The sequence below is a fragment of the Larimichthys crocea genome, chromosome II (genome assembly GCF_000972845.2).
Source record: "Larimichthys crocea isolate SSNF chromosome II, L_crocea_2.0, whole genome shotgun sequence".
Lineage (NCBI taxonomy): Eukaryota > Metazoa > Chordata > Actinopteri > Sciaenidae > Larimichthys > Larimichthys crocea.
This window is the reverse complement of record NC_040012.1, coordinates 5,699,647-5,725,292: the sequence shown is the minus strand read 5'-3', so window position 1 is coordinate 5,725,292 and position 25,646 is coordinate 5,699,647. Positions and strand designations below refer to the sequence as shown.

General features: G+C 45.2%; 1 protein-coding gene across 2 annotated transcripts in view; it reads left to right on the top strand.

The window, feature by feature from the left end:
- myo10 (myosin X) overlaps positions 1-25,646 on the top strand; it is a 91,893-nt gene that overhangs the window by 17,935 nt on the left and 48,312 nt on the right. For both annotated transcript variants that reach the window (XM_027290484.1, XM_027290483.1), the window contains exons 2-3: positions 10,762-10,860; positions 20,121-20,279. In XM_027290484.1, coding sequence (XP_027146285.1) covers positions 10,762-10,860; positions 20,121-20,279 — 258 coding nt within the window. The remainder of the gene's footprint in view (positions 1-10,761; positions 10,861-20,120; positions 20,280-25,646) is intronic.

The window sequence follows — 25,646 nt, the reverse complement described above, 5'->3', positions numbered from 1 at the left end:
AGTGCTTCGTATTTAATCTGAACTTTAAATTCCTCCTCTCACTGTCAGTTGTCACTGTATCTGGAGGGACGGAGACTTTCTGCTTGTCTGAGTCCGTCACGTTTCAGCCGGAGTTGGTTGCAACAATCCGTCAGCTACCGTCTAATGACAGTTTAGCTTTGTCCTCGTCAGATGCAGATATCGTTTTCCGTCATGCTTGTGTACGAAGTTGCCAATAGGACTGCAGAGGAAGTTCTGGTCCGGATATCTGTAGGCTTCACTGAAAGCCCAGAAACATTGGCTCTTATCCTCAGAGACTAAAAGACGACGACAGCCGATGGGCTCCAACGTTACAAAGACGGAGATATCTCAGTGTTTGTCTTTATTTAAAGAATAATCAACGTCAGCATTGATCATTCCTGTTTTAGTTCCATTATCAAAGAAATGTACGTTTGGTTTGACTCTTTTGTGACGTTGGATGTTCGTTGTGACGGGAAAGAAAAGATGTTTAAAAGGTTTGAGTTTGAATGTTTCAGTTCGTATGTAAACATGAATGTGTGTGAGATAGTTCTGCAGACGTCTCGTGAAGTCAGGACTCGAATTATTGCAGCGCATGAAAAAAAACTCCAGTCAGCAACTCCTCGAAGCGTCTGATTGGCTGTTGGGAGCTTGTCCATGTGTGTTTCATGGCTGCTGCTCTGCATGTTCATGTGATGGCAATTAGTCACAGATCATCCACAATAGAGTGTGTGTGTGTGTGTGTGTGTGTGCAGACTTACTGTATTTCTACGTGTCTTTGTCTGTTGGCGTGTTTTGCAGTGTGATAAACACAGTCCTCCTCTTCCTCCTCCTCCTTCTTCTTCTCTCCATCATCATCATCAGTCAGCCAGAAACAGCCTCTGCAACCAACCAACCACCGACTTCCTTTCTCCCACAATGCAATGAGTCACCCTGTTCATCCTTGTAAACACTTCAACTGAAGTTTAATCCAGATTGTTTTAATGGGGAATGAAACAAAAAGAAACGTGTGAATATTCAGAGTCTGTCGGCCGGATGTGTCTGCACGGCTCCTGCACATGGTTTCATTTAACCCCGAACAAGCTCACAGCCGTGTTTCACATCCATTCCTCCGACAGAAAAGCTGCTTTCCTCTGAGCCGTGTGGCTGTGATCAGGCTGTGATCAGGCTGTGATTGGTGCTCTGTTGTTCTGCTGGATAACCAGAGATGTACAGTAACGAAGTGGAACTACTTAAGTACTGTACTTAAGTACTAAAATGCAGTATCTGTACTTTTTTGGAGTATTATTTTTTTCCCCAACTTCTACTTTTACTGCACTACATATTTTTGATGAATGTAATACTTTTACTCCGATACATTTTTCATGTGCTGAATCGTTACTCGTTACTATTGTAGCGTCCAGCCGGACACGTGATGAATGACGAGGCGATATTGAACAAACTGCATTTATTGCTGAACGGTTTGGTTCCAGGACTCGGTGACTGTCGGCCGGAACCACGCCAAAAAACCAACTGAACAGTCCCGGTCTCACATCAACCTCGCTCGTGCGCCGTACGTCATACACCTGACTCACCCAGGTGCTCTCTCTCACCTGCTGCCCCGCCCCCTCGCTCTCGCAGTCATTCAGACGCATTCACAGACCATGGGAAATCACAGAACTCTACCATGAACATTGTAACACTGTAACATTAGAAGTTGTGCCTTAATAAATATTTGAAATAATATAAACAACAGTACTTGTACTTGAACTTTTACTTTCAGTACTTGAGTAGCATTTTTTTACATACTTCTACTTGCAATACTTAAGTACAAAACATTTTGAATACTTTAGTACTTTTACTTAAGTATGGTGTTTAAAGAACACTTCAACTTCTACTCAAGTCGGTTTTTTGATATAGCACATGTACTTCTACTCCACTCCTTTACTCCAGTACTTCGGATTCTGCTCTGTTGAGTCTTTCTCTTTCGTGTCATTTTGAAGGCCCCCTTTGTGATCTTCATGCTCATGTTGTGCAGCATTCATAAGCATGTACAGCACAATGTTCGTCTGCTCTGTTTTTGTTTCAGTAGAAGCTCAGATGAGTGAAATATTTCATATATATTTCAAGTTATGTTGTTCGATTTTCTTTCTTAAAGGACCCAAAGCCGACATGAAATGACTTCTCACTCCTAAGTGATCCGTCACATTTTCTCTTCTTGTTGTGTGGCATTGCAACTTTCTGTTTTTTGGTTCAGCAAAGCACTGATGTCACACTGTCTTTGTTTACTATAATAATATAATATTTGCAGCAATCAAACCTCTCAGGAGCCGCTGTCGTGCTGTTGTTGGTCGTGTTGTCTTTGAATGCAGCATGAGGAGACGTTTGAATAGTCCCAGTCTTTCTAAATTCATGTCGTAGTTAAAGGTCCGGTCTGTCAGCTTTAGGGAACTCTTGTGTTTTCAGAATAAGAATTGTTGAATGAGTCCACCGTTATAAACCGCCATGTTTCTACAGTAGCCCAGAAGGGACAAACTAAACTTTGACTTTAGAGCGTTTTCCACGTGATTGAGGAGAGGGTGACGTGAGGGTGTTGCAGTCTGCAACTTGATGCCGCTGAATCCTGAATGTAATGCAGTTAATCAGCCTTCATGACGTGATCGTAACGTGGAAACAGTAGACGCCAAACAAACTGGAACTCAGAGCTAACAAACAAACTGTGGGAGTTTGTTGATGTATGAAGAGAGAAACTTCTTCTTCATGTGTAACGTGCTCGTCAGTCACACCAAGTCTGAGCTTCAACACTTCAAACCTCCAATCTTCTAATTAATGGACGACCCGCTCTACAACTCTATACTTTTGCCACACTTGAGATAAAGTATTTTAATACTCCAGCAGACTCCTGACTTCTAAATAAACATGTAGATACTATAATTCTATACATGAAATGTGCTTTGACTCTGCAGACATATACACACAGACATCAGGTCTAATCCCCCTGTGGCGTGTGATAGGTGCTGATTATACACACAGGGCTCAGCCGCCACCTTCAGCTCAGATTAAAGTTTGGAAAAAGCTTCTTCACCCTCCGACGAAATGACATGTCATGTATCATGAACTCCAGGCTCCAGCAGATCGTCTGTCTTTCACATGTGGCGCTGCTCGCTGAGCTGCGTGATTAAGTGGTATGTAACATCTAATTAAGGGATATTAAGGTCTGGAAACTCAATAAGAGGAGCAGAAGTGAAGGCAGCGCTCATGATGACAGATGATGTTTTCTATAGATCCTGTCCCGGACGTCACGTCCTCCAGCTTTCATGTTGAGCTGATACAGATTGAGCCGCAGGCAGGTCTGATCTCCAACAAAAAACCTTTTTACCTTTTAAAAGCAAAAACAAACGTATGTCAGGCTCCAAACATGTCTCTAACTCAGTTTGGACGTAAGTGGATTAAAGAAGAATGTGGCCCCAGAAGATAAGAGCTGCTTTTAAAAGACCGACTGATGGAAGAACATGAAGAGAGTTAGAAAATCAGCATGAGAACAGACTAAACATCGAAATCCTCAATATGGGATCTATCAGTTGTTAGACATAAGCTGTACTTTCTATAGTAACATCTGTACGTCTGTTCGACATTCATGATCCCCAGAGGAAGAATCCTAATGACTTTTTTTATCTAAATGAACCGTGCAAATGCAAAGACATTGATTCAGTGATAGCTTCATTTCTACATCTTCAAGATATCAAAGTGTCCAGAATCTCCTCATGTCATTTCCTGTCAGATCTAGAACTATGATCCAGTTTGGACTTCTGTAACTCGCTCCACCTCAACATCTCTCAGGCGACTGTTTCCTGTTTACAATCATTTACAACGCTGCAGCCCGGTTACTAACGAGGTCCAAGAAACGAGACCACGTCACCCCGACTCTGGCTTCACTTTAAAATCTCTCCACAGTCTCAAAGCTTCTCACCTCCTACAGAACCACCAGAACCCTCAGATCATCTGCCCACCGTGGCGTGTTCCCTGCGCTCTCGGGCTTTTTCAGTAGTGGCAGCCGGACTCTGTGACACAGTGTTGCAGGTTCCTGGTTCGAATCCCTCCTAACCTTTCTGTGTGGAGCCTGAATGCTCTGCTCAGGTTCTCTCTCTGGTGTCAGCTGGGATTGGCTCCGGCCTCCTGAGCTGTGTGTGTGTGTGTGTGTGTGTGTGTGTGTGTGTGTGTGTGTGTGTGTGTGTGTGTGTGTGTGTGTTCTCTGCTTGTTTGCAGTGTGTGTAAGTTAATGAATGTCTCTGTGGGATTGTCCGATGTTTCTGAGTTTGTTTGCACGTGTATACATGTGTATTTATTCATGTTTGTATATTCGTGTGTGTGTGCAGGGAGAAATGTTTGCATCTGTATTTGCAGATAGGTGTGTGTGTGTGTGTGTGTGTGTGTGTGAGTTTAATCATGTATGATTGTGTGTTTGTTTTGGTGTGCGTGTGTGTGTGTGTCATTGTAGGCTTTCCCAGACCTTTCCAAAAGTCAATACAGCAACCTAATCAGTTCCCACAATCCCCTCTGCTCTCGCTCTGTGTGTCCAGTCATTCAAATCTAAATAACCTCTGCTGTTGAACTCGTGATGATTGGTTCTCCACAAAGGCTTTGCGAGTTGATTGGTCCGTGCCGCACGCTGGCAAAGGTTCAAGGTCAAATTTGCAGTGGTAGACTTCCTCCTGACTGCGTTTCCCAGACTGCACTTTCCCACTAAACACTGGCCTGTGCATTGTTTCTATTGTGCTGTCACTCACTGCCATCACAGGGGAGAGCACGCTGAATTCGTTCAGAACAGGAATTCTTCTGCTGGTTTTGCAAACGTTCTCTAAACAGTTGGACGTGAGACTCGTCCTGCGACAGCTGGAAAATGTAAAGCTGTAAATCTCGGTTTAAGTCCTGCAAGCCGTAAATCTGAAATGACACCCTCTCCGTCTGTCCTCAGGCGTGTCAAAGTGGAAAGCCGTCAGACAAATTGGCGGTCTGACAAAGATGGAAGAAAAACTTTTAAGTGAAGGTTCCTCTTCCTCTGCCGAGCTTTAATTTTGAAAATCTGCGTCTGTCGTCGTGCTCTCTATTGGCTGGATGAGAGTCAGACAGATTCAAAAAAATGTTTGACACGAAGTGAGACGGTTAGTCACATTAACCTCGGTCATAAAAAGCACTTCTCTAAAAGTTAATTATTCATTATAATCAGCCGTCCGTGCTTATCAGCAAAAGACAAAGCAAAACAAAGAAGAACCTGCAGGACGGAGGACGTCACACAAAGACGATGTCTGTGTTTGTGCAGGCTGAGTGCGCGGCCTTATTATCGGCCTGTTATGTTTATGAGCGTCTGTCTTTCAGACTGAGTAATTCCTCTTTGATAGCTGCATGTTTTTGAAATCACACGATGCTTTTTGAAGAGCTTTCAGGACTCGTGGGTCATGAACCGCCGGGCGCACCTGCACTCCAAAGAGTCAGGATCGAATGAGCGCATGAAGCCGTTTACCTCCTGATTTCAGATAAACGGTGCGTGACGCGCCGCCTTCATCCGTTCTTCACCTTTTTTGAAAGAGCTGCATGAAGCTCTGAGGAGCAGGACGAGCTGCGATCCAGCCTGATGTTTGATGAGCATGTGGGGCTTGTACAAACAAGAAGCAGATCACGTGTCTGCAGGTGGGGAGCTTTTAACCACAGGGAGGAGAGTTCATATTATCTGTTGAAGAAGTTCACGGTACAGTGACAAGTAGAGCTGGTTCTGTTTCGAATATTTTGATAGTTTCAGTCGTTTAACAAAAAGACGGTTCTCATATGTTGGATGTTGTCTAAATGGAAGCAGCTGTGCAGAAATAAACTGTGAATAAAATCAGGGAGAAGCTGATCGAAGAATAAGCGAATCAGACATTTGAAGTCTCTGTACGGTCTCTACCAAAAAACATCTGTGACGCTTCATGAGGATCCTCTTTAAGGCCTGAGGGGGTTTCTGATGGACGTTTTCTATCCGTCTGTTTGTTGTTTTGAATTTGATTGGCTATAAAACTTTGCTTAATATTGTCGCAGCTTGATTTGATTGGACTGTTTTGGCGATGAGGCTTTATGTTTGATACATTTTGGACCACAGGGAGCAGGAGGAGGATTTCCAGGGCGAATGGGAATGAAGACTAGTAGCGTTGTCATTGTCATGCCAGAACAGGAGCTAGGCAATGTAACCTCTTCCTGCTGTTGGACTAGTCAGTAACATTAGCTGCTGCTAGGTCTTGTGTTGTTGACCTTGCTCGATGTTTGGCTGTTGGCAAAGTTGTCGACTCTCTAATCGTTTCTGGAGACGCCTCAGTCTTGAACAGATCCGGTGCAAACCTTGACGGAGGCCTGCAGCTGTTAGCTGATGTGCTGCGCTCTTTGCACGGCTGCTGCAGACGAGGTCAAAGTTCGACGGCGGCAACACGGTGTTCACACACTCTGCAGAACAACTGGACTCACGCTGCCTCCTTTTCATCCCGAATCATTCCAAATATCCAGCGTGGCTCGTTCACCTGCCCCGAGCGGCAGCAGAACAATACAGGCTGCAGCAGAAGAGTGGCAGTTGTTTGTAAGACCAGCAATGCATCATCTCCCAAAGAACATACCAGCTGAGTCACAAAAAAAAAAGAAAAATGGCCCCGACAGGGTTTCCCATTGAAGGCTGTGACAGAGAGGAAGGCTGTGGTCGAACACAGGACTCTGTTTGTTATGGGAGTGGAAGTGGAATCTCTCAAGCGAGACAGCTGCTCATTCCCGACCCCGATGGCGTACGAACGCTCCGGGCCTCCACAGATCCTCATTTTACCAGGCGACCCCCTCCCCAACCCCTCTGCGTCCTGCAGAGAGAGCATTAGCCACACATGTCGAGGTTACGGAGGGAAAATACGTGCAGGGGAAGGGTCAGCGCCTCGGTTTTTACTCCCAGAGATTTCAGGGCAGGAGGTTTGTGTTGTGTTTTGGTTTCTGGCCGGGAGGAGGTGTCAGGAGATAAAGGCCAGAAACAAGGGTCCCTCTGGACCCCTGACACATGTGGCTGACTTGATGACCAGGGATGTTATAGATCTATCTGCGAAACCACATTCATGGAACCCACAGAAACAGGAAATTAGAATAAGTTTGACAGGAGATGGTCCCATAAAAGCAGCTTTGTGCAGGTCGTCCAAATATTTCCTTGAACACAACTTCTGCTTCCCCAGCAGGACGAGCCAACACATTCCCTCCATGAATCCATTTTAATGATACAATTGTCTTTTTCCCCTCTAATGGGGGACAGAAGACGAGTCTTGATTCCGTTACAGTGAGATGCTTCTCGACCTGTTGACACAAGTCGTCTTCTGACACCTCGGACTTTCGCTCCGTGAGAGAGTTTACTCAGGTTTAACTGGAACGAGAAGCTCGGGAGGTCTTACTGGTGCAACAGCTGGGCCTTGATCCACAGCTCCCAGTCTCATGCAGTCCAGATTCTCTTTAGCGTCATGTGTTGACATTAGCTCGGCCGAGGCCCAGCTTCCTTTCATGTCCCTGCTTTGGTAGAAAATCCACAGAACAGCAGCCGCTTTTTCACTTTGTTTAAAAGTTTTGTGTCGAGGACGTTTGGCTCCGTGAACGTTGGTCCATGTGAATCCTGGTGGTGAATTATTATTTTTTTTAATATCAGGGTTTTATTTGTTGAGCTTTTTTTGGCGCAGCGAGCGCCGAGGAGGATTGAGGGGAATCTCAAACATTCATGACATCGGATGGAGCGGATATTAGACTGAAGAACATCAATAAACCAGCTGGTTTGATTTGTTTCTGCTTTCTGGATGGAGTTCTGCTCAGATCGAATCCAGGGGTTTAGTGTTCGACCACTTTTTTGGAACTTCAGCTCCAACTTTGCAAGTTAGCAAACAAACACGTTGTGCATTTGAAACCAAATTTAGACGGTGAACTTTCACTCATCGTTGGAGCTGCAACAAGTTGATGGATTCAGATCGCTGTCTTCGTGTCTTTAACGGAGACGTGCACCTTGGGTCCTGTCGGAAAGTACAAACAAGATCTTTTGATGTTCGGATTTCGTGGCAATCAGCGGGTGATGAATGAGGGAGAGGAGGTGAAGTGGAGGCTTTTTGGCTCAGAGCCCTAGTTTGGAAATGGGCTAGTAGCTCTGTGGGTCAGAGTGTGTGTGAAGAGGAGAAGGAGGGAGAGAGGGAGGAGGAGAGAGGGAGGAGGAGAGAGAGGGAGGAGGAGAGAGGGAGTGGATTAAGGGTGGAGGGAGGGAAAGCACAATAAGATAGTGTGCCTCTGTCGGATGCCTCTTTCTCCCCCCTCAGTGGAGAGAGGGCGGGCGGCACACGCTGCCCACAAAGAACATGGTGTGTGTGTGTGTGTGTGTGTGTGTGTGTGTTGGGGGGTCTTTAGTGGTTAAAGTGTGCTGGTGGGAGGACGGAGACCCCCCCCGTCGCTCTTTTCTTTCTTCAGCCAAACTTGATCCGAGCGTCGGATTCCTCCGGTGCTGCACATCAGGAATGTCCGTATGGTCTGGGCTGGTAAACAGCACACGCCTTCTCTTTGTGGAACATCTTCTTTTGTTTGGCTGCTTTTTGTAGCATCAAAGAAGCAGACACCAGCCGCTGTCCATGAAGTTTCTTTGTGTGTTTTTTAAAAGCAGCGCTACATAGAAATCTGAACGTCATCCAGGTCCCCAGCAGCAGCTGATCTCACTGCCTAGTCCAGCAGCAGTCAGCCCAGCTCGGCGTCTGTCTTTCAGCCTTTTATTTCACCAAGCTCTCACCAACCACTAAAAGTCAGTCCCACATTTACTCTTGTCCGGCGGCTTCTTGCTCGCTCACTCTCTCCTTTTCTCTTCTTAGCTTCCTCCGTCAGCGTCCTCTTCACTCTCTTCTCCTCTGCCATCATGTCCATAGAAGCTGCTGAGCCTGGTTACCTCCTCTTCTTCTTCCTGGTCGTCCATAACGCCTGTTGGTACAAACACTCAGTCCGTCAGCTTGGCGGTGATGGTAACCGTCTCTCTGAGCTCACCGCCAAGCTGCCGGACTAGAGGCTAACAGACTGAGCTAACAGCAGCTACAGCTGTCAGCAGTTTACTTCACTGTCCATCATAAACTCTGTAAATCACAGAGAGTTGAGGCGGAGCAGCCGGAGGACATCAGAGGGAAAACCAGAAAACATTTCCTCTATAAAATGTTTTCGTCAGCGTCCTCTTCACTCTCTTCTCCTCTGCCATCATGTCCATAGAAGCTGCTGAGCCTGGTTACATTGCCCGCTCACCCAGCTCCTGTTCTGGCACGACACTGGCTCAGCTTCTTTCATTCCTCTGCGCCCCTGCAGGCCTGTAAACCTCCTCTTCTTCTTCTTCTTCTTCCCGGTGGTCCAAAACGGTTTGATTTCCCTAGCTGCATGTCATTAAGTTCTCCTTCCCGATGTTTCCTGTCCCCCCCCCCAAAGTGTGAAGGAAGTGCCGAAGACAAAAACAAGAACCTCAAGATCAAGTTTTGCTTTTTAATTTGCACATCAACAGAGTAACGAAAGACGAGTCGGTTCTCTGACAGACTTTATGTGACAGTCAGGATCAAACGACGAGTTGGTTTATGAGTTTCCTCTGAGCGTCAGATTTATCTCCCCCCCAGGAGATCCCAGGACCTTTTTGAATGGTGCGGTTTCCCCTCTTCAGAGAGGACGAGCGAGGGTTTAGAACAACACACAGCTTCCCTCTGATCCACTGCTGACACTGCAGACCTGAGCTTTACCCTGCATGTGTGTGTCCATTCATTCATTCATTCATCCAGCCGCTAACCTTTTCCCTGCCCAGGTGCCCCCCACTCGTCCCCACAGCAGCCACATCAGGACGCCTCTGTCAGAGAGAGCTCCGGTGGTCAAAGGTCGTTGGTATGTGTGTTTGAGGAAGAAGACGGGCATCTCGCTCGAGTGCAGCGTTTGTTTTTCCCATTAGCGTCACGCTAATGAACAGCGGCACATGTGGCTATGCGATTAGGAGTCGACTGTCGGGGCCCCCCGGCTCTGCGGCTCCAACAAGGGGAGCTGTGCAGAGTTTGGTGTTCAGTTTAACCTGTAATCACTGAATACAGCACAAAACCTGGAGGGTGCTGCATGTTCTGCCTTATTTCAAGCACAGTGGTCACAACCGAAGCCAGTAAACCTCCAAACACGCAGTCAGGACTCGACTTTCTGCCTAAATTCCTCAAATTCTCAGATAATTCTCCAGCACATCCAGCTGGTAGCTTGGCGGAGGAGAAACTGAAGCAACCAGCAGCGATAAACTCGACAGGTCAGCGACTGTAAAAGTGTTTTCTGACTTAAAAAGCATCAATAAATATGCAGGTTTACAGGCGTCCTGCGGGGGACTGCAGCCCGGCTGCAGGTACTGATTTCTGAAACCGAACGCTGCAGAGGTCTCCACGGTTTCACAGCTGAGACTCTCTGATTGGTCGGAGAAAGGTCAATGCCGCGGTGACGCCATGGGAACAACAGATGGAGGCTAATACATGAACCATGTGTCTAACTTTCATCGTCGTCTATACAATTGTTTAGCTTGTTGTTAATAACCATGAATTTAAATTTGATTTGATGATTTCTATAAACTGAGAAAAAGATTCATTGTTCAGAGAAGGTCTTTCCTTCAGGACAAACATTTTCCAGCCATGAGATGATAACATGTGTTTAACCTTGTTCGCAGTCTCTTATATTTGAATTGAACTCTGGTATTTAAGGGTTCTTGTCGTTCTTTCCCTGCAGGGTGACCGGGTGTGGTTATGGGAGGATGAGCAGTACCTCCCCAGCACCGTGTCCTCATGCTCTGGAGGTGTTGTTGTCTTTGCCACAGACTATGGACAGGTAAGAACACACACATCTTTGAAATCCCATCTATCCTCTTCCCTTTTCAACATTTTTAGCAAAGATTTTTACAAACTTTCTGCTCCTGTTATAGCACTTTATGACACTTTATGACAGTCTATAAAGAACCGGAGTGACATTTTTGGTGCTGAACGATGGTCAGACGTGTGTACATCAACATTAATGTTAAAACAGCAGAAACAAGACAAAAGAATATGAACATTAGGACTTTATTTTCTAAATGTTTCAGTTTAGAAACTTACTAAAGAAACAACGATACTTCTACCTGCTTGGCAGATGTTCTGCCTGTTCCTCGGCCGTCTTTACCGACCCACAGAAACAGAAAACACCAGGCAAAGTTCACCGTTCCCGTCTTTCCTGTATTTCTTCTGACGCTGTCGTAAAACCGGATTAAAGAGGTCCACTCATAATTTGGGATCAGCTCAAGATGCTGCAAATCCCCTAAACCCCATATGGTTCTGCATTACCTCTCTGATCCATGTGTTGTCAAAACACGGGATATAGATGAGGTGACGGACATGTAGAACGAAGGTTACCGGGTGTTTTTGGAAGGTTATCGAGGATTAACCAGTCAAGCAGTTTTAAACATTTGGTCGTAGTTCGCAGTGACTTTCCCTCCGTGAGGTGTGAAACTCCACAGATTTAGATAAGACGGCACTAAGACGTGTGCATTTCCACAGAGCTGGGGATCTTTTTGCTTTTGAAGCTTTGCTTTGACTCCAAACACTAAAGAGACCAGCATCAAGTCCAGTCGACACACCTCGTACCGCTGCTATCAGCTGGTTTACGACTCCTTCCACACTCTGAAAAGACTCTTTGGACGTGAGTTTGTTTAGAGGTGTCGATGTTCGCGGCACTTTCAGTCACATCTCGGTGTCCTAAGACGACTCTGCTTGAGTTAACTCAAACTAAACAGGAATGCATTCATCTGCCCATCGTAAACAGTCTCAGAGTGTTGGTGTTTCTGCAGGGCTACAGAGCTGAATATAAGGTGGTTTACCGTGATGACGTGTTTGCCGGTTCTTACAGAAACAGAAATAAGAACTTGAAGATTATTGATGGTGGAGTGACGTCACCCTGGGAGCAGTTAGAGGTTCGGTAAGTTTCTCGAGGGCATCGCGGCATTGAGCACCTCTCCAATCTTTGGTTCTCAAGCCAAGTGCCAGTTTATTCTTATAATATTCCTCTCTTAAATATTTAATACTGCACAGATTGCACCTTGTATCAGGAGGTCAGCAGTGCAGGTCAGCGTTGTTTAAAATACTTTTCCACAAGCCTGAACTGAAGTGATTTCAAACCATTAGCTGCCACCTATTCTGCAGTTTAAGCCTCCAGGCCAACAAACAATAACCTGTGTAAACTGTTTGGGTGGATTTACCCTCCTGTGTTGACAGCTTTAACAAAGACTTCCCGTGTAGCCGGCAAGCAGCGGAGGGTCAGGACCAGAAGACGGCCTACAAATGCGAGCGCCGAGGGATTTAGGGTCATGTTGAGCCAGCGTATTGTGCTGAAGATTTACTGGCAGATTAAGGCATTCTTATCTCCTGGCTGCGACTCACTCAGAGACTCTGTTAGACCTGCTGCTCGGTGGAGCTAATGAGCGTCCACAAACACGGTTTACAGCCGCGGTCCGGTTCAGAAGCGGGCCTCCGCTCGGCTCCGCGTTGAATTCAATGCGGCTGACAGGCACAGAACACCTCGAGCGGACAGAACAGACAAGAGACAGTGAAATGAACTACACAACATGATTCCACATGTATTAACCAGGAAAATGACCAAATCTGAGCAAGTAGACAAAGTCAGGAGGGAGAAACGCTCCCGGTGGATTTGAAGTCGATGCAGGACGGACCAGAACAGCAACGAGACGGAGACGAGTCCGGTGGAGTTTCAGTTATCTGGCGGCTTCTTGCTCGCTCACTTTTCTCTTCTTAGCTTCTTCTTTCATCGTCCTCTTCGCTCTCTTCTCCTCTGTCATTAATAATAAATCATAATAAGTCATCTCTTGTCCGTCCTTTTTTAATCATTGTCTCTCTTCAAGACGAGACAATGATTTTTGTCCTTTTGTCTTTTGTCCTCTTTGCTTCTTTTCTCTCGTGTCTTTTTGTCTTCTTGTTAAATCATTTTAGATTTCTCCTGTTTTGTCTTTTTGTTACTTCCCCTCTCTTATCTCTTGTCTCTCTGTCCTTCCTCTTTGTCTTCTTTATTTTTTGTCTCTGTTTTAATACTTCACTCCTTTTGTTTCTGTCTCTAATCATTTAACTCCTCTGTGTCTCAGTTTTAATCTCATTTGTTTTATCTCCTTGTTTCTCTTTGCTGTCTCTCGTCTGTCTCTTGTCACTTTGTGTCTTCACTTTGTCGTCACGTGTGAGTCTTTTGTCGGCGTGCACAATAACTCTGTCAGCATTAATAGTGCTGCTGTGTTCAGTGTTCGCAGATGACATGTTGGTGTCGGTCCAGACAGACTGGGAGTCTTTTCAGCTGCTCAGCTCAGAGTCAGAAAGTAAACACAGACGCACAGAGGAGCCTTACAGCAGCGTCCTGTCACACAAACGTCACAGGTTCAAACCCTGAAACAGAACACACAGGTAGCTCGTGCAAGGTGATGAACTCCAGCCGCTCGATTTGGAGGAATCATGAACTCACCATGCAAATAAGTGTGTTTGTGTGTGTGTGTGTGTGTGTGTGTGTGTGTGTGTTGTCCCCCAGAGATTGATATGCATAGGTGTGTTTCTTTGTGTGTGTGTGCGCCAGTCGTCTGTCGTGTGTAACAGGAGATGGACGTCACCTGTTGAGCAGGAGCAGATGTTGCTCTTAGTGAGGGAAGCCCACGCTGACCAATCAGAGAAGCACACTACTATAAACCACACCCACTTTAGTGTGTGTGTGTGTGTGTGTGTATTCATGCTTGTGTGTTGGTTTGTTCGACCAACGCTCGACTGCTCAGGTTCCTTTTACCTCACCTTGGACCAAAATGCCAAGCGATGACGTCGGGTGACATCCTGAGATCTCATCACACCAGTCCTCGATTAGCAGGCCTTCAGTTTTAAAGGTCCAGTGTGCAGAATTTAGTTGCATGTAGACGACTAATCGCTGTGTTGCAATCTCCTCACATCACCCTCACCTTCCTAGTGTAAAGGAGAACACTGTCTCGGGTCAGCGTTTAGTTTGTTCTGCTGTTTCAACATGCACTGTAGATACAAAAGGCTGATTTTAAAGGAACAGAAAGATTCTTATTTTCAGGTGATCATACATGCATAAAAACATAGTTTTCTTCGTACCTCCGTACGTCCTGCAGAGGCGGTGTGGTTTGGCCACATATCGCTGCACTGTCCGTGGTGGATTCTGTAAATAAATCTCACGTAACACACTGGACCTTAAGTTTTTAAAGCAGGCAGCTCATTGTTGAGTCTTTGGTGCAATATAAATCCAATAAAATGTAATTAATTTATCTCAGTGAGAGAGACCACTGGACCTTTATTCATTCATATTAAAGACGGCCTTGTTAGGCTTTTAATGTGAAGGCAGGAAGTGTTGAGTGTCTTACACCTGAGGGGTTCATAGGAATGAAGTAGTGCAGGAGAAAGTCCCGCGATCTGTCCCTGACAGGCCGCCGCGAGCGGTCATGTTGCGCGTACGTCTGCACGATACGTGAGTTTGTGTCGTCGGAGGTCGCCGGGTTTCTCCCGTCTTGCTCGGGTTTCAGTGTTTTTGACGGCGCAGACAGCCTCCTCCTCCCGAGCCGACTGCGGGACAATACGGCAGGAGATGAATGGTGATTCAAAGAGCAGCTGCTGCTTTTGATGATGGTGATGTGCAGAGAGGGAGGGAGGGCGAGGGGAGGGCGAGGGGTTACCTGTCCAACCCTCCGACACAGAGAGTGAGGGGGGGGGGAGCTCAGCTTTCTCTGACAGTGATCCGAGGCTGAAAGTCAGAGTCAGCTTTTAAACATTAAGATCTGAAGATGCTGCTTCAAGCCAGAAGATCCAGAACTTGTTGGTGAAGTCAAACACTGTTAGTCCAAAATCAAATCATAGACTTTAGAAATGAACGGACGTCTTGTCCGTAGAGATTCACGCAGAGAAAAGTCCCGTTACGTTATGAAATCTCTTCATGATGGCTGCATGTGAACTGAAATATTCATCCGCGGCCTTCGTTAATAGTTTTCTAATTGAACTGAACATGAATTCACTTTCCTGATCCACGTAAGTAAGAACAGCAGACTTGATCCGGACTGATCCAGGAGCAGAGCCCGTTGATCCGAGGGTCCAGCCGTCCCCCGTCCCTCCCTGTGCTGATGCTGTCTCACGGCTTTGTTCACACAGATTTACTCCTGTTAGCATCTGTCGCTAGGCTTAGCGCCCCGGCCCCCCTTACGCCTTTTGTTTTTTTTCATCTCCGCAAAGACAACTGGACCAATTAGAAAGCTAATTAGGCCAAAGCCAAAAGGACAACCTGTCCTCTGCTGAGGCCTGCTGCCGGGACGGGGACTGTAAAGAGAGACAGTCTGTGGCCCCGCTCGGTTTGAATGAAGGGAAATCTGCACAAAGACGCTCCATGAAGAAACTTTCCACAGTTTGGCATGGACCGGACTGGCCTGCACAGAATGAACTGCAGGATGGACGTGGACTGTGGAGTGAGGCTCTCCTTGAGAATATTCAGTTGGAAGTTGAAAACATGTCATGCAGTCAGTGTTAACGGAGCTGCTGAGCAGATTTAGTGAAGCTTGAAGCTTTGGACAGAGCCAGGCGAGATGTTTCCGTCCTTATGCTAAGCCACAGATAGATCCTTTATTGATCCACTGTCAGCATGCAGACACACATTAACAAACATTATGAATAAAATTACATTTCAATTAAAAACTGTGCTAAAATATTGAACATTTGCAGAGAAATAAATAAATATATGACTGTGCTAACATCGATCAGTGAAGTTCCTCGTCGTGGTGATAGAAACACATCAGCTGATCACGTTGATATGAAAACAAATGGATTCAAATTGATTTTGAGTTTTCTGTTGTTGATCCTGGTGCAGACTCAAACAGCTGACTGTGTGTGTGTGTGTGTGTGTGTGTGTGTGTGTGCTGTAAACAGTGTTTGGACTCGTCTAACTAGTCAGTTCTCTTCCTGTAACTGTCCACCTCTCTGTTTGTACTTTGAAACATGCATCTTATGTTTAGACTCTCTCTCTCTGCATCTTTTTCTCTGACAGGAGTAACAAACCCATCAGAACATGCAGGTTGTGAACGCAGCGTTTCACATTTCATCCGTCTCAAAGACGTTTGTGTGACGTTCAGTTTCCCCCTGAAGCGTCACCGAGGCTGGAATGTGAGAAACGAGGCCTGGCAGGATACTGGGGGAGTTTTTGGGGGTGTTAATGTGCGAGTGTGTGTGTGTGTGTTGGTGTGTGTGTGTGTGTGTGTGTGTGTGTGTGTGTGTGTGTTGGGGGGTCAGATGTGATTGACTCCTCACACAGAGACCAGCCTTCTTCAGGAAGAGTCACCCCGAGCCGCTCAGAGCTACAGACAACACTTCAGTGTGTGTGTGTGTGTGTGTGTGTCCTTCTTTATGCAGTTTATTTCATGTCCACAGAAAAAGAATCGGGCTCCACTAAACTGGGACAGAAAATAAAGAGTCTTCTGTATCTGGAGATTCAATAACAGAAAAACATCGGGATCGATCAGCTCCTGGTTTTCTGTCGGTCAAATTTTAAAAACGTTGAACTCTGATTAGAAATGACGTCGATCTCGAGTTTACCCCAAAACTCTTTTTTTTTTCTTTTTTTGGTCCGTCCTGCATCGACTTCAAACTCCACCTGCAGCGTTTCAGAAGAAGACTTTGTTCACTTGCTCAGATTTGATCATTTTCCTGGTTCATGTTTTTCTAAACATGCGTCTACATGTGGAAATATGCTATGTAGTTCATTTGTTTCTTTTTTTTGTACCACCGGCAGTTTGCACGGGGTATTTTATTTTGAAAATCCACCAGCTTCTCTGTGCTGCTTCCTGTCAGCTCGAGCTGCTCTGTGTTAAATCGACGCGTCCGTGTCTGGTGGAATTTGGGCGTTAGGAGGGAAGACTAATCTCGTTATTGAAATAACGACAGGCCGCACTCAGAGCGGATCAGGCTGCGGCGGAAACAGTTTTTCCATTTATTTGAGTGCGTGCCGCTGAATCGACCTGTGGAGAAGAAGCTGAGCTGGATCCAACCTTTGGAAGAAACGATAGATAGAAACAATAATTAATAAATAATACTTTCTCTCATGAGGTAACCGGCCTGTTAACACGTAGAGGAGCCGGTCCTGAACAGTGTTTGAGTTCTCATCCCGTGTTGGACGTCACGCTGAGAGCTGCTTCTCTGCCGCAGACATTATGTCGCGACCCTCCACTGATCTGCACGAGCAGTCTGCAAAGCTGTCAGAGACACTGACTTCATCTGGTTAACAGAAGAGACAGTGAAGATGCTCTCTGATTACTGGACAGCTTCTTTAACTGAAGCTGAGACCTGTGAGAGGTCACGAGTCGACGTTTTGTTTCTCAGGGTCGCGGGCCAAAACGTTTTGAAACCACAGAGAAGCCAAAAAGTTCTGGCCGTTTGTTTCGTGTCTGTTCCTGGAGTTTTTCTTTGTGGCGTTTCTGTTTGTGGCTGAGGCAGCAGCAGGTTTTTGGCTGCTCTCCTTCTTTCCACCCAGAATCCAGCGTGGTTTAAAAAAAAGTCTGACGGTGTGTGAACGTGATTCCCAGCTACCGCCAAGTTTAGCGGACACTGAGCATCCTCAGCGTCACCTCAGCTCCGTCTGCTGAGAGACTTGATCCTGCTCCTCTGATGCTGAGGCATCGTCCTCCTGCAGGCTGCAGACCTCCTGCAGAGCGATGATAATTTGAGGTCTTCTCTTAATTAACCTCTCACAGCCGGACCTTCCTGTGGTCCAACATGTCCTTTAGGCATGAAGCTCTGAGCTGATGTGACTGTTGAAGAATGACTTCTCTGTGGTTGAATGTTGAAGTGCTTTTCTGTGTATTTGTTCTGAGTGAGGTTTGGAGGTTGGTCAGTCGTCACCTGGAGGTGAAGAACAGCGTTCTTTGTGTAGGACTAATATGTTGATGTGTCTGGAATCTGAAAACCAAAAAGAAAAATAACAGGAAGTTCATAGCTGCAGCATCAACATCTCTTGAACTCGGACCCCTCGCTCTCTCTGCAGCTCGAGCTGATTCAGGATGTTTTTGTATCTCGCTGAGATAAACTGTCCTCTGCACTCCATCCCGACGTGAAAGTCGAGACTTTGAGATGTTTTGACTAAAGTTTGAACCCAGCTGATCTTCACAGGAGGTCAGATCTTCTTCAGCTCAGAGCAAAGAAGCAAACATGAAGTAGTCTCAGCATCCCAGTCATTTCAGGATGATTAAACACTGAAACACGTCCAGCCTGATCAATGTTTATGGCTAATGTTAATCATCTTCATTAAATTAAGAGAAACTTGACGCAATAAAAAGAGAAACGACACCATCACAGCCTGCCGAGCTCAGACTGGACTGAGTTCAGTTCTGAAAAGCTCAGACCAGACGATGAGCAGCCGTCTGACTCGCCCCGGGTCGTGTTTGAGCTCGGCTACCTGCCGAGTGTCACCTGTGCGGAAGGTGACATGAAATACGAGCAGAGAGGAAGGTTAGTGTTCTGCCCACAGCAGACGATTAATGAGCACTCCACTCCTCGTACTTCATGTTCCTTCTCCTGCACAGGGACGCACTGTACTTTTAAATTCATTTACATGAATTTTAATTTGTCTGACAGTTGGAATTTAGTAAGTATATGTAATGTGAGAGCAAGATCTCTTTTTTTAAACATGATTATTAATTAATTATTAAGCGCTCTCGCTGTAAAATATTTGAATATGAACCTTTAAAATCAGAAACAACAATAATTTGTACACACAGCCGCAAGTGTAACACAAACATGGTGTTCAGACTGATCCAAACCAGGTCGCACTGCTGCTAAAGGAGACCTTTAAAACATCATTAGATTATTTAACATTTAAAGCAGCCAGACGTTCTCCAGCTGGGACTTGAAGAACTTTTTTTGCAGTGAGTTAAGAACCTTCAACAGTTAAAAAGGTTCTCCGAGGACTTTTGAAGACGAGTGGACGAAGTCCGAAATGCTTGCCTCAGTCTTCATGGTGAGCTCTGCAGCTCCTCCTGTGAGGCTCACGGTGGTTTCATCATGAACTTCAAACAAAAAGTACTGACCCAGTTTTTGCTGAGTTAAATCTGACATGTCCGTGTGTTTCTCCTGTGCTGGATAAGAAGCAGCATGAAGGCAGGTAGAGATTTTTTTATCCGACATGACTCACTGGAAGTGAATCTGCTCTTTCCCTTCCCTTCGTTAAATGACCTGAAAGCATCAGAAAAGTTGTTTTAATGTTTTCTTTAGTTCAAATCTTTTGCTTCTCATTTTTTAAAGAATTTGAGTTGTTCTTCTGCTCTGAAAGCAGCTTTTTTAGTCAGTGATTTTTAAAATGTTTCCCGTTAATACTCTGATAACAATCGTGGACTGAACGCGTGCTGCCAGAGGTCTGTCTCTCTCTAACCTCTCCAGGCCTAACACTCCTCCAGTAACATGAGATATGATGTGTCCGTCAGTTAAACAGTGAGAGCAGATCAGGTACCAGCTTTTATGAGTCCTGTCTAAGACGTACATCACTTCAGGCCATCTGAAGACACCTGGACGTCTCAGTTTTATGATCTATTTGTATGAAAAAACATTGTGTAACGTTCAAAACGAACATAAAGTCACACTGCTGTCAGTTCACTTTCTGTTCCCAGCATGCATCATCCTTACTGACACTAAACTATGTGTTCTTACTCACACGAGTGTCGGCAGACGACCAGGATGGATTTTGCTGGACTGGGTTGGATTTTAAAGAATGTGAGGAGACGTTGTGTCGTTTATTTTAGAGTCTCAGTTCTTTTAACACTCAGAGAAAACTGAATCTCAAAGTGAAGCCTGAAGTCCACGTCTGGCCTCCAACCAGTGAGCAAACCATCCAGAACTGGACCAGAGCTAAAGAGGAAGCTGACACGGACCAACTGTACTGTAAACAACACTTCAGGAAACCGGGTTGACCTCTAGGGAATTATCTCTCTCAGACTTGGAGGTTGAAGCTGGTAAAGCAGGACGTTCAGCATCAGAACGACCTGATCCACATTTGAGTTTCTGTTTTTTAACATCTCCATGTTTTTCCTTCAGGTCTACACCTACAAGCAGAATGCACTCACCCGACAGAAGGTGCAGCCCATGCACCACAGCAGCATCAGAGGGGTGGAGGACATGGCGTCCCTCGAGGACCTCCACGATGGCGCCATCATGCACAACCTCTTCCTGCGCTACCAGCAGAGACACATCTATGTAAGTTTCCTTTAAGCTGCCGCACGCGACGACTTTAACTCTGATTCAAGGCGTCACAAACGCCGGACATCAGTGCTGCTGACGGGAAATGTTTAAATTTGTCCACTGGTTCAGGTTCAGGCTGCGAAGCTCTCTGTGACCTACAAAGAAAGGAAGAAACAACATGTCACATGTTTTATAGTGAAAATGTCACTGAAGTTTGTGATAAATATGTTGAATATTTGATCATTTACCAAATTTTACGTGGCTGTCCAATCAGTGTTGATGTAGAAAACTGTAGTTGGCGTTCAGACTGCTTCAGCTCAGAGCTCGAAGGTAACGCCTGGAAAAGAGAAGGATAAACTTTAAAACACGTTTTGCAGGAATTCATTTGCTTGTGTCACTTCGATTTTTGAAAATTTTACATTTTTACAAAATTTTTACAAAATGTTTGCAAATTTTTTGCAATTTTTTTGCAAATCTGTTGCAATTTTTTACAAAATTTTACAGAATTTTACAAAATCATGAAGTAAATATGAGCTACAACTTAAAACTCATGATGATATGGTGATAAGGGGATATGCAGGTGTATCAATATTTTCTTTTCTTTTCTGAACACTGTTCACATAGATGCAGAGATTCAAGTTTAAGATTAAAATGAGAAAATATGAGAGATCAGCAGTGAGGAGAAACCCTCTGACATCAAGACCCCGTAACAAAGACTCCTATCTGCAGCTCGGTCTGTCGAGGTACGCTTCTTTTCAAAAGCTCATCGCAGGAATCTCCCATGAACGGCCGAAGTTGCTCAATCGTTACGTAACCCGAGATAATCGTTGATGTGCAGGCGGTCACATGCTTCTGGAATGATCCCGTACAGCGACGTTCCCTGCGGACATCCTGTCAAAAAACATTTGGCTTACTGTCTCCGACTTATTGCAGCAGCAGACAGTGAAGGTTCATGGTGTTAAATACACGCGTTGATTGAAAGGCATGTTAAACTGCAGCTTTAATACACAGCCTATGAGAAACACGTGTTCAGACACAGCAGGTTCTCCATGAGTGCTTTCATAATGTATAAACCCGTCTGACAGCTTTTTGTGTTTCAGTTTCAAAGAAGTAGTATATACTAAGTATACTATCATAGCTTATGATATTTGATATGTACACAGATGGACGTATTAAAACACATTCTCTAAATGTCTCGGGCTGTAAAAGTCGCCTCAAGTGTAAAAGTGAGTTACCACCACATTTAAAGACGACACATCCCCTCTGTTCATACAGTCTCTGTAAACGACGTCTGCTAGTCCGAGCTTCGTCTTATCCGTCCTGTACAGATTCATGCTCACTGTCTTTGGTTTGAAGTTTCTCTGATGGAGCTTTTCTCTCTAAAAGAAGCGATTGTTTCTCTCTCATAAAATAAACGTTTCATTCTGTTGCAACAGATCTCTATTTTCAGTTCGTGTGGTTACGCCATGAACGAGGCCAATAGTCATTTTAGATGCTGCTATTTGTTGCTATATGGGGTAAAGCATTTATCTCAGTCTGAACTAGAGGGAGCGTTCAAGAGTTTTTTATTCTTCTGATTATATAATCTAACATCTAAAACTTTTCCACTAAAAGAAATTAATTCTTTCTTAAAGAATCACCTGAAATGATCAAGAATCAGCGTATTTATGCAGCTGTTTGAGTTCTGACGTGTTTCCAGGTGTGTAAATGTACACACATTACACATTACTGCACTAACAAAGCAAATATAATAACTTCAGAGGAACATAGTTTCCTTCATATGTTGCAAATCTGTGAGAAAACTGATAAAAATGTGTTTATTGTCTCACATTTTTAAAGTCCTAAAGCCTCTGATGTTTCCATGATGGCGGCGTTTGACCAGGTGATGAAAAGCACAGGTGATAAAACCCAAACGAGCAGAGAGAGAGAAACTTTCAGCCTCTTTCGAATCCAGGTTTGTTAAACCTGGACTCTGCTGAACGCAGCGCCTCGTTTCTGCTGCCAAGAGCAACAAGTTGCCAAGTGCAGAGGGAGGAAGATTCGAGTCTGCGTTTGTTTGGTTTGACGCTCGTTTTAGAGGCTGGTATTCCAGCGGTGGCCTCGCTGGGAGTTTGGCGGGAGCTGATGTGTTCTGGCTCGGTTCTGCTCTCGGCCATATCATCCAGGCTGTGAGACAGAACAGTTAAGAGCATGTTGGCTTTGGAGTGAAACCACAGCGACTCTGAAGAGGAAGAACCTTTAAGACAGAAACCCTGTGACTGTTTCTCTCTCTGTGATATGCTGTAGACATTTTCTGTTTGTTAGCCTCAGTTCTGCTGCTGCAGTCGCCATAGGGAACTACGTGTCCTCAGGTGATGTCACTTGAGTCAGCGTAAGCGTTTCGTGAGCGGATGCTTTGACTGGCAGGACGGCATCAGATCTGTGCGTCCGAAATCTCTTTTGTTCTGATGTGATAATGTTCTGGTTAAGGTTCGGTCAGGTCCAAGCACAAACAAGACTTTCCCTTTTTAGTGTTCGGGGGAAACGTTGTGGTTTGAATACTTTGTTAATTAGGAGGAGGCTTCGTTGTTATGGTTACAGTGACCATTTGGTTGAGGTTACGGAACAATCACGGTCGTGGTTAAAAGAAACTGAGACTGACTGTCGGTGGGAAAGCGTAGACGAGCAACAGTCTTTGACTTCTGGTTGTCCCGTCCAGCCGACCCGATCTTTGAGCGGACTCTCTCGAAGTCTTGAAGTCGTTTTTGGGGCTTTAGCTGAAAAGATGCTGTCATTTCTCAAACGTTGGTGCTTGGAGATGATAAAAGTTAGCTGGAACTCTTTATCAATGATCCTACAAAACTCCTGTTGGCTGGTCAGCAATAACTGAGCCACTGAGCCTTTGTTGCCTGTAGATCTGTCTCCGTCTTTGGTGGGGGATGAACTTTGTTTGTCGGGGGTGTCACACGTCAAATAAAAGGGTTAGTAGCAGCAGTAACGGTGGTACCAGGAGTTTTAGTAAAATAATGTTGATTAATCATCCGGTTCATGCAATGTATTATATCATCAGAGCCTGTGCTAACAATGTAATTTACTCCACACTGTCCTGCTTTACATCGCAAACAAAGCAGCTCTGTTCCAGCTGAGCCGAGTCACAGTAAAGGAATCTATGCATTTCTACTGTTTGCTGTGGAAAACAAAGAAGTATGTAGGACAAATATCTCTCCAGCATCACTGTCTAGTTTTGTACTTATGGACTAATGAACACTTTCTCCGGCAAAACAAGCCCCGGCGACAAAGGCAGCCTTGTGCTTTTCTGCACGCATTAGCCGCGGTAACCTTTGACAAATGCCATCTCGTTACTTTAATCACATGTGAATGCTCCCGTATGGTCGAAATTATCCAATCAATTCATCACAGCCGCCCCGATCTCCACTCTGACGGGGCTTTTTTTTTTTTGGCTTCTTGGGCCAGAAGCGGCAAAACAGGGGGAAAATTAGAGGAGAGGTTTTTGGTAAAGTGGGTCGTGGTAAACCGAAGGGAAGGGCTGTAAGGACGCTGTTGAAGCCAGAGAGCCAACAACAATCTCTGATACGTTAAATCTAGCCATGGTTCATAATATGTAGAAATAAGTGGACATTACAGAGCTGTTGAAGAGGAGATAAACCTCCTCGTTTGGGATTTGTTCATGCTGTTATCACCGGATCGCTCTCGTTGGCTTCGTCCGATAGACACCAATGTGTTTTTGGTGCTTCCTGCTTCTGCTCGAGGTTTCTGCCTCTTTAAAGGAAGTTCTTTGTTGCCACTAACGCCGAGTGCTTGCTCGTTGTAAATAATATTATAAAGCATACAGTCTAGACCTGTTCTGTGTGGAAAGTGAACTTGTTTTATGAAGTGAATTAAATATTTTAGCGGAAAGAAACCAAGTTTATAATTCATGGTAAAGATTTGTCTGTTTATACAGTTTATAGATTCGCTTGGAATATTCCTGGTTGTAATACGTCATCGTATTTAGTTTGTCCTGATACTGTTGACCAACGTTAAGGTACTGCTGTTAAAAACTACTTTACCCACTACTGCTTATTACACCACGGTCACTGGGCGTTCTTTAATCTGATTGGCTGGATGGTGTGCATTAACTTTTCGTAACCAAACAGTGTAACCTGTAACGACGCAGGTGTTTGTTGCAGCTCAGAATAATTGCACCTGTATTAAACTGTCGGTAAAGACGTCAGCAGCGAGGAAAGAAAGCGAGGACGTCAGAAACAACGATTCTGTGTGTTGTGATTAATTCTACTAATACTTCAATGACGGGTCATGGAGAGACGAGTCGCTCATCTTCTGCCATCGGATGCTTCCAGTGTCTGGATCTTGTCACTAAGCTGCTCACTGTAAATTCTTCTTTGTTGTTGATTAAAAAATGGACGTCTCTACATTCCTGCCAGATATCTGATTTCTGGACATGAGTGTCGACTGATGAGGCCTTCCAGAAAACTGCTGCTTGTCCTCGACTGTCAAACTCAAAGAGATGCTTTGGCAGGCAGTTTTGAGTTAGATAGGAGATAATATCTGAAGTCTAGATGATGATCGGCCTTTCAAACCCTGTGAGTGAACCACAGGTAAAGTTCCTGACTTCCTGACACGCGTCTTGGGTTCCTGGAAAAGGCCCTGCGGAGGAAAAGCAGCAGAGAAAGGTGAGGTGACGGGCTGATGCGTGATGAAGTCGAAAGCATCAGAGCGAGGGGCCCCCGGTGTCATAACCTGTCAGAGGCCCCCGAAATTCCTGAAAGCACACCTGCTGACTTCAGAGGGAATTAAATGAGAAGAAGTAATGAGATTTTAAAAACATCCACGAAACTTTCAACTTTTATTTTTGTGTCTTTAAAATATTTCCTCACCACATCGTGTTTGGTCAAAGGTTTAGTCAAACATTCCAGCTGTGCTCTGATTACAGATTGTCTTTCCTACTGAAGCCTGTCATGACTTCTGCTGGGCTGCAGTAACCCGGTGGCCTTTCACCTTCCCTGCAAAGATCCTGGGCTTCAAAACATTGCAGTGGAGTTTTCATTTAAGCTGCATTCGCATGAAATAGAAGAGCACGACGTGAGCGATGATGATTTGTTGATGAAGTCCGGACGTCGGTTCAGTCCGTGCTGCTTTCTGCTGAACTGTGCAGCTACTCTCCTTTAGTGTTAGCATTACATAGGAATTACAGGGAATTTAGGCCGGAGGCCACCAGACTGTGTGTGTGTGTGTGTGTGTGTGTGTGTGTGTGTGTGTGTGTGTGTGTGTGTGTGTACAGTCCTTAGCTGCTGTGATTGTAACCAGCTGTGCTGTCGACTGGTGGCCTCACTCGCCTCCTCTGCAGATTCCAGTGGAAGCAAACACACACACACTCTCACA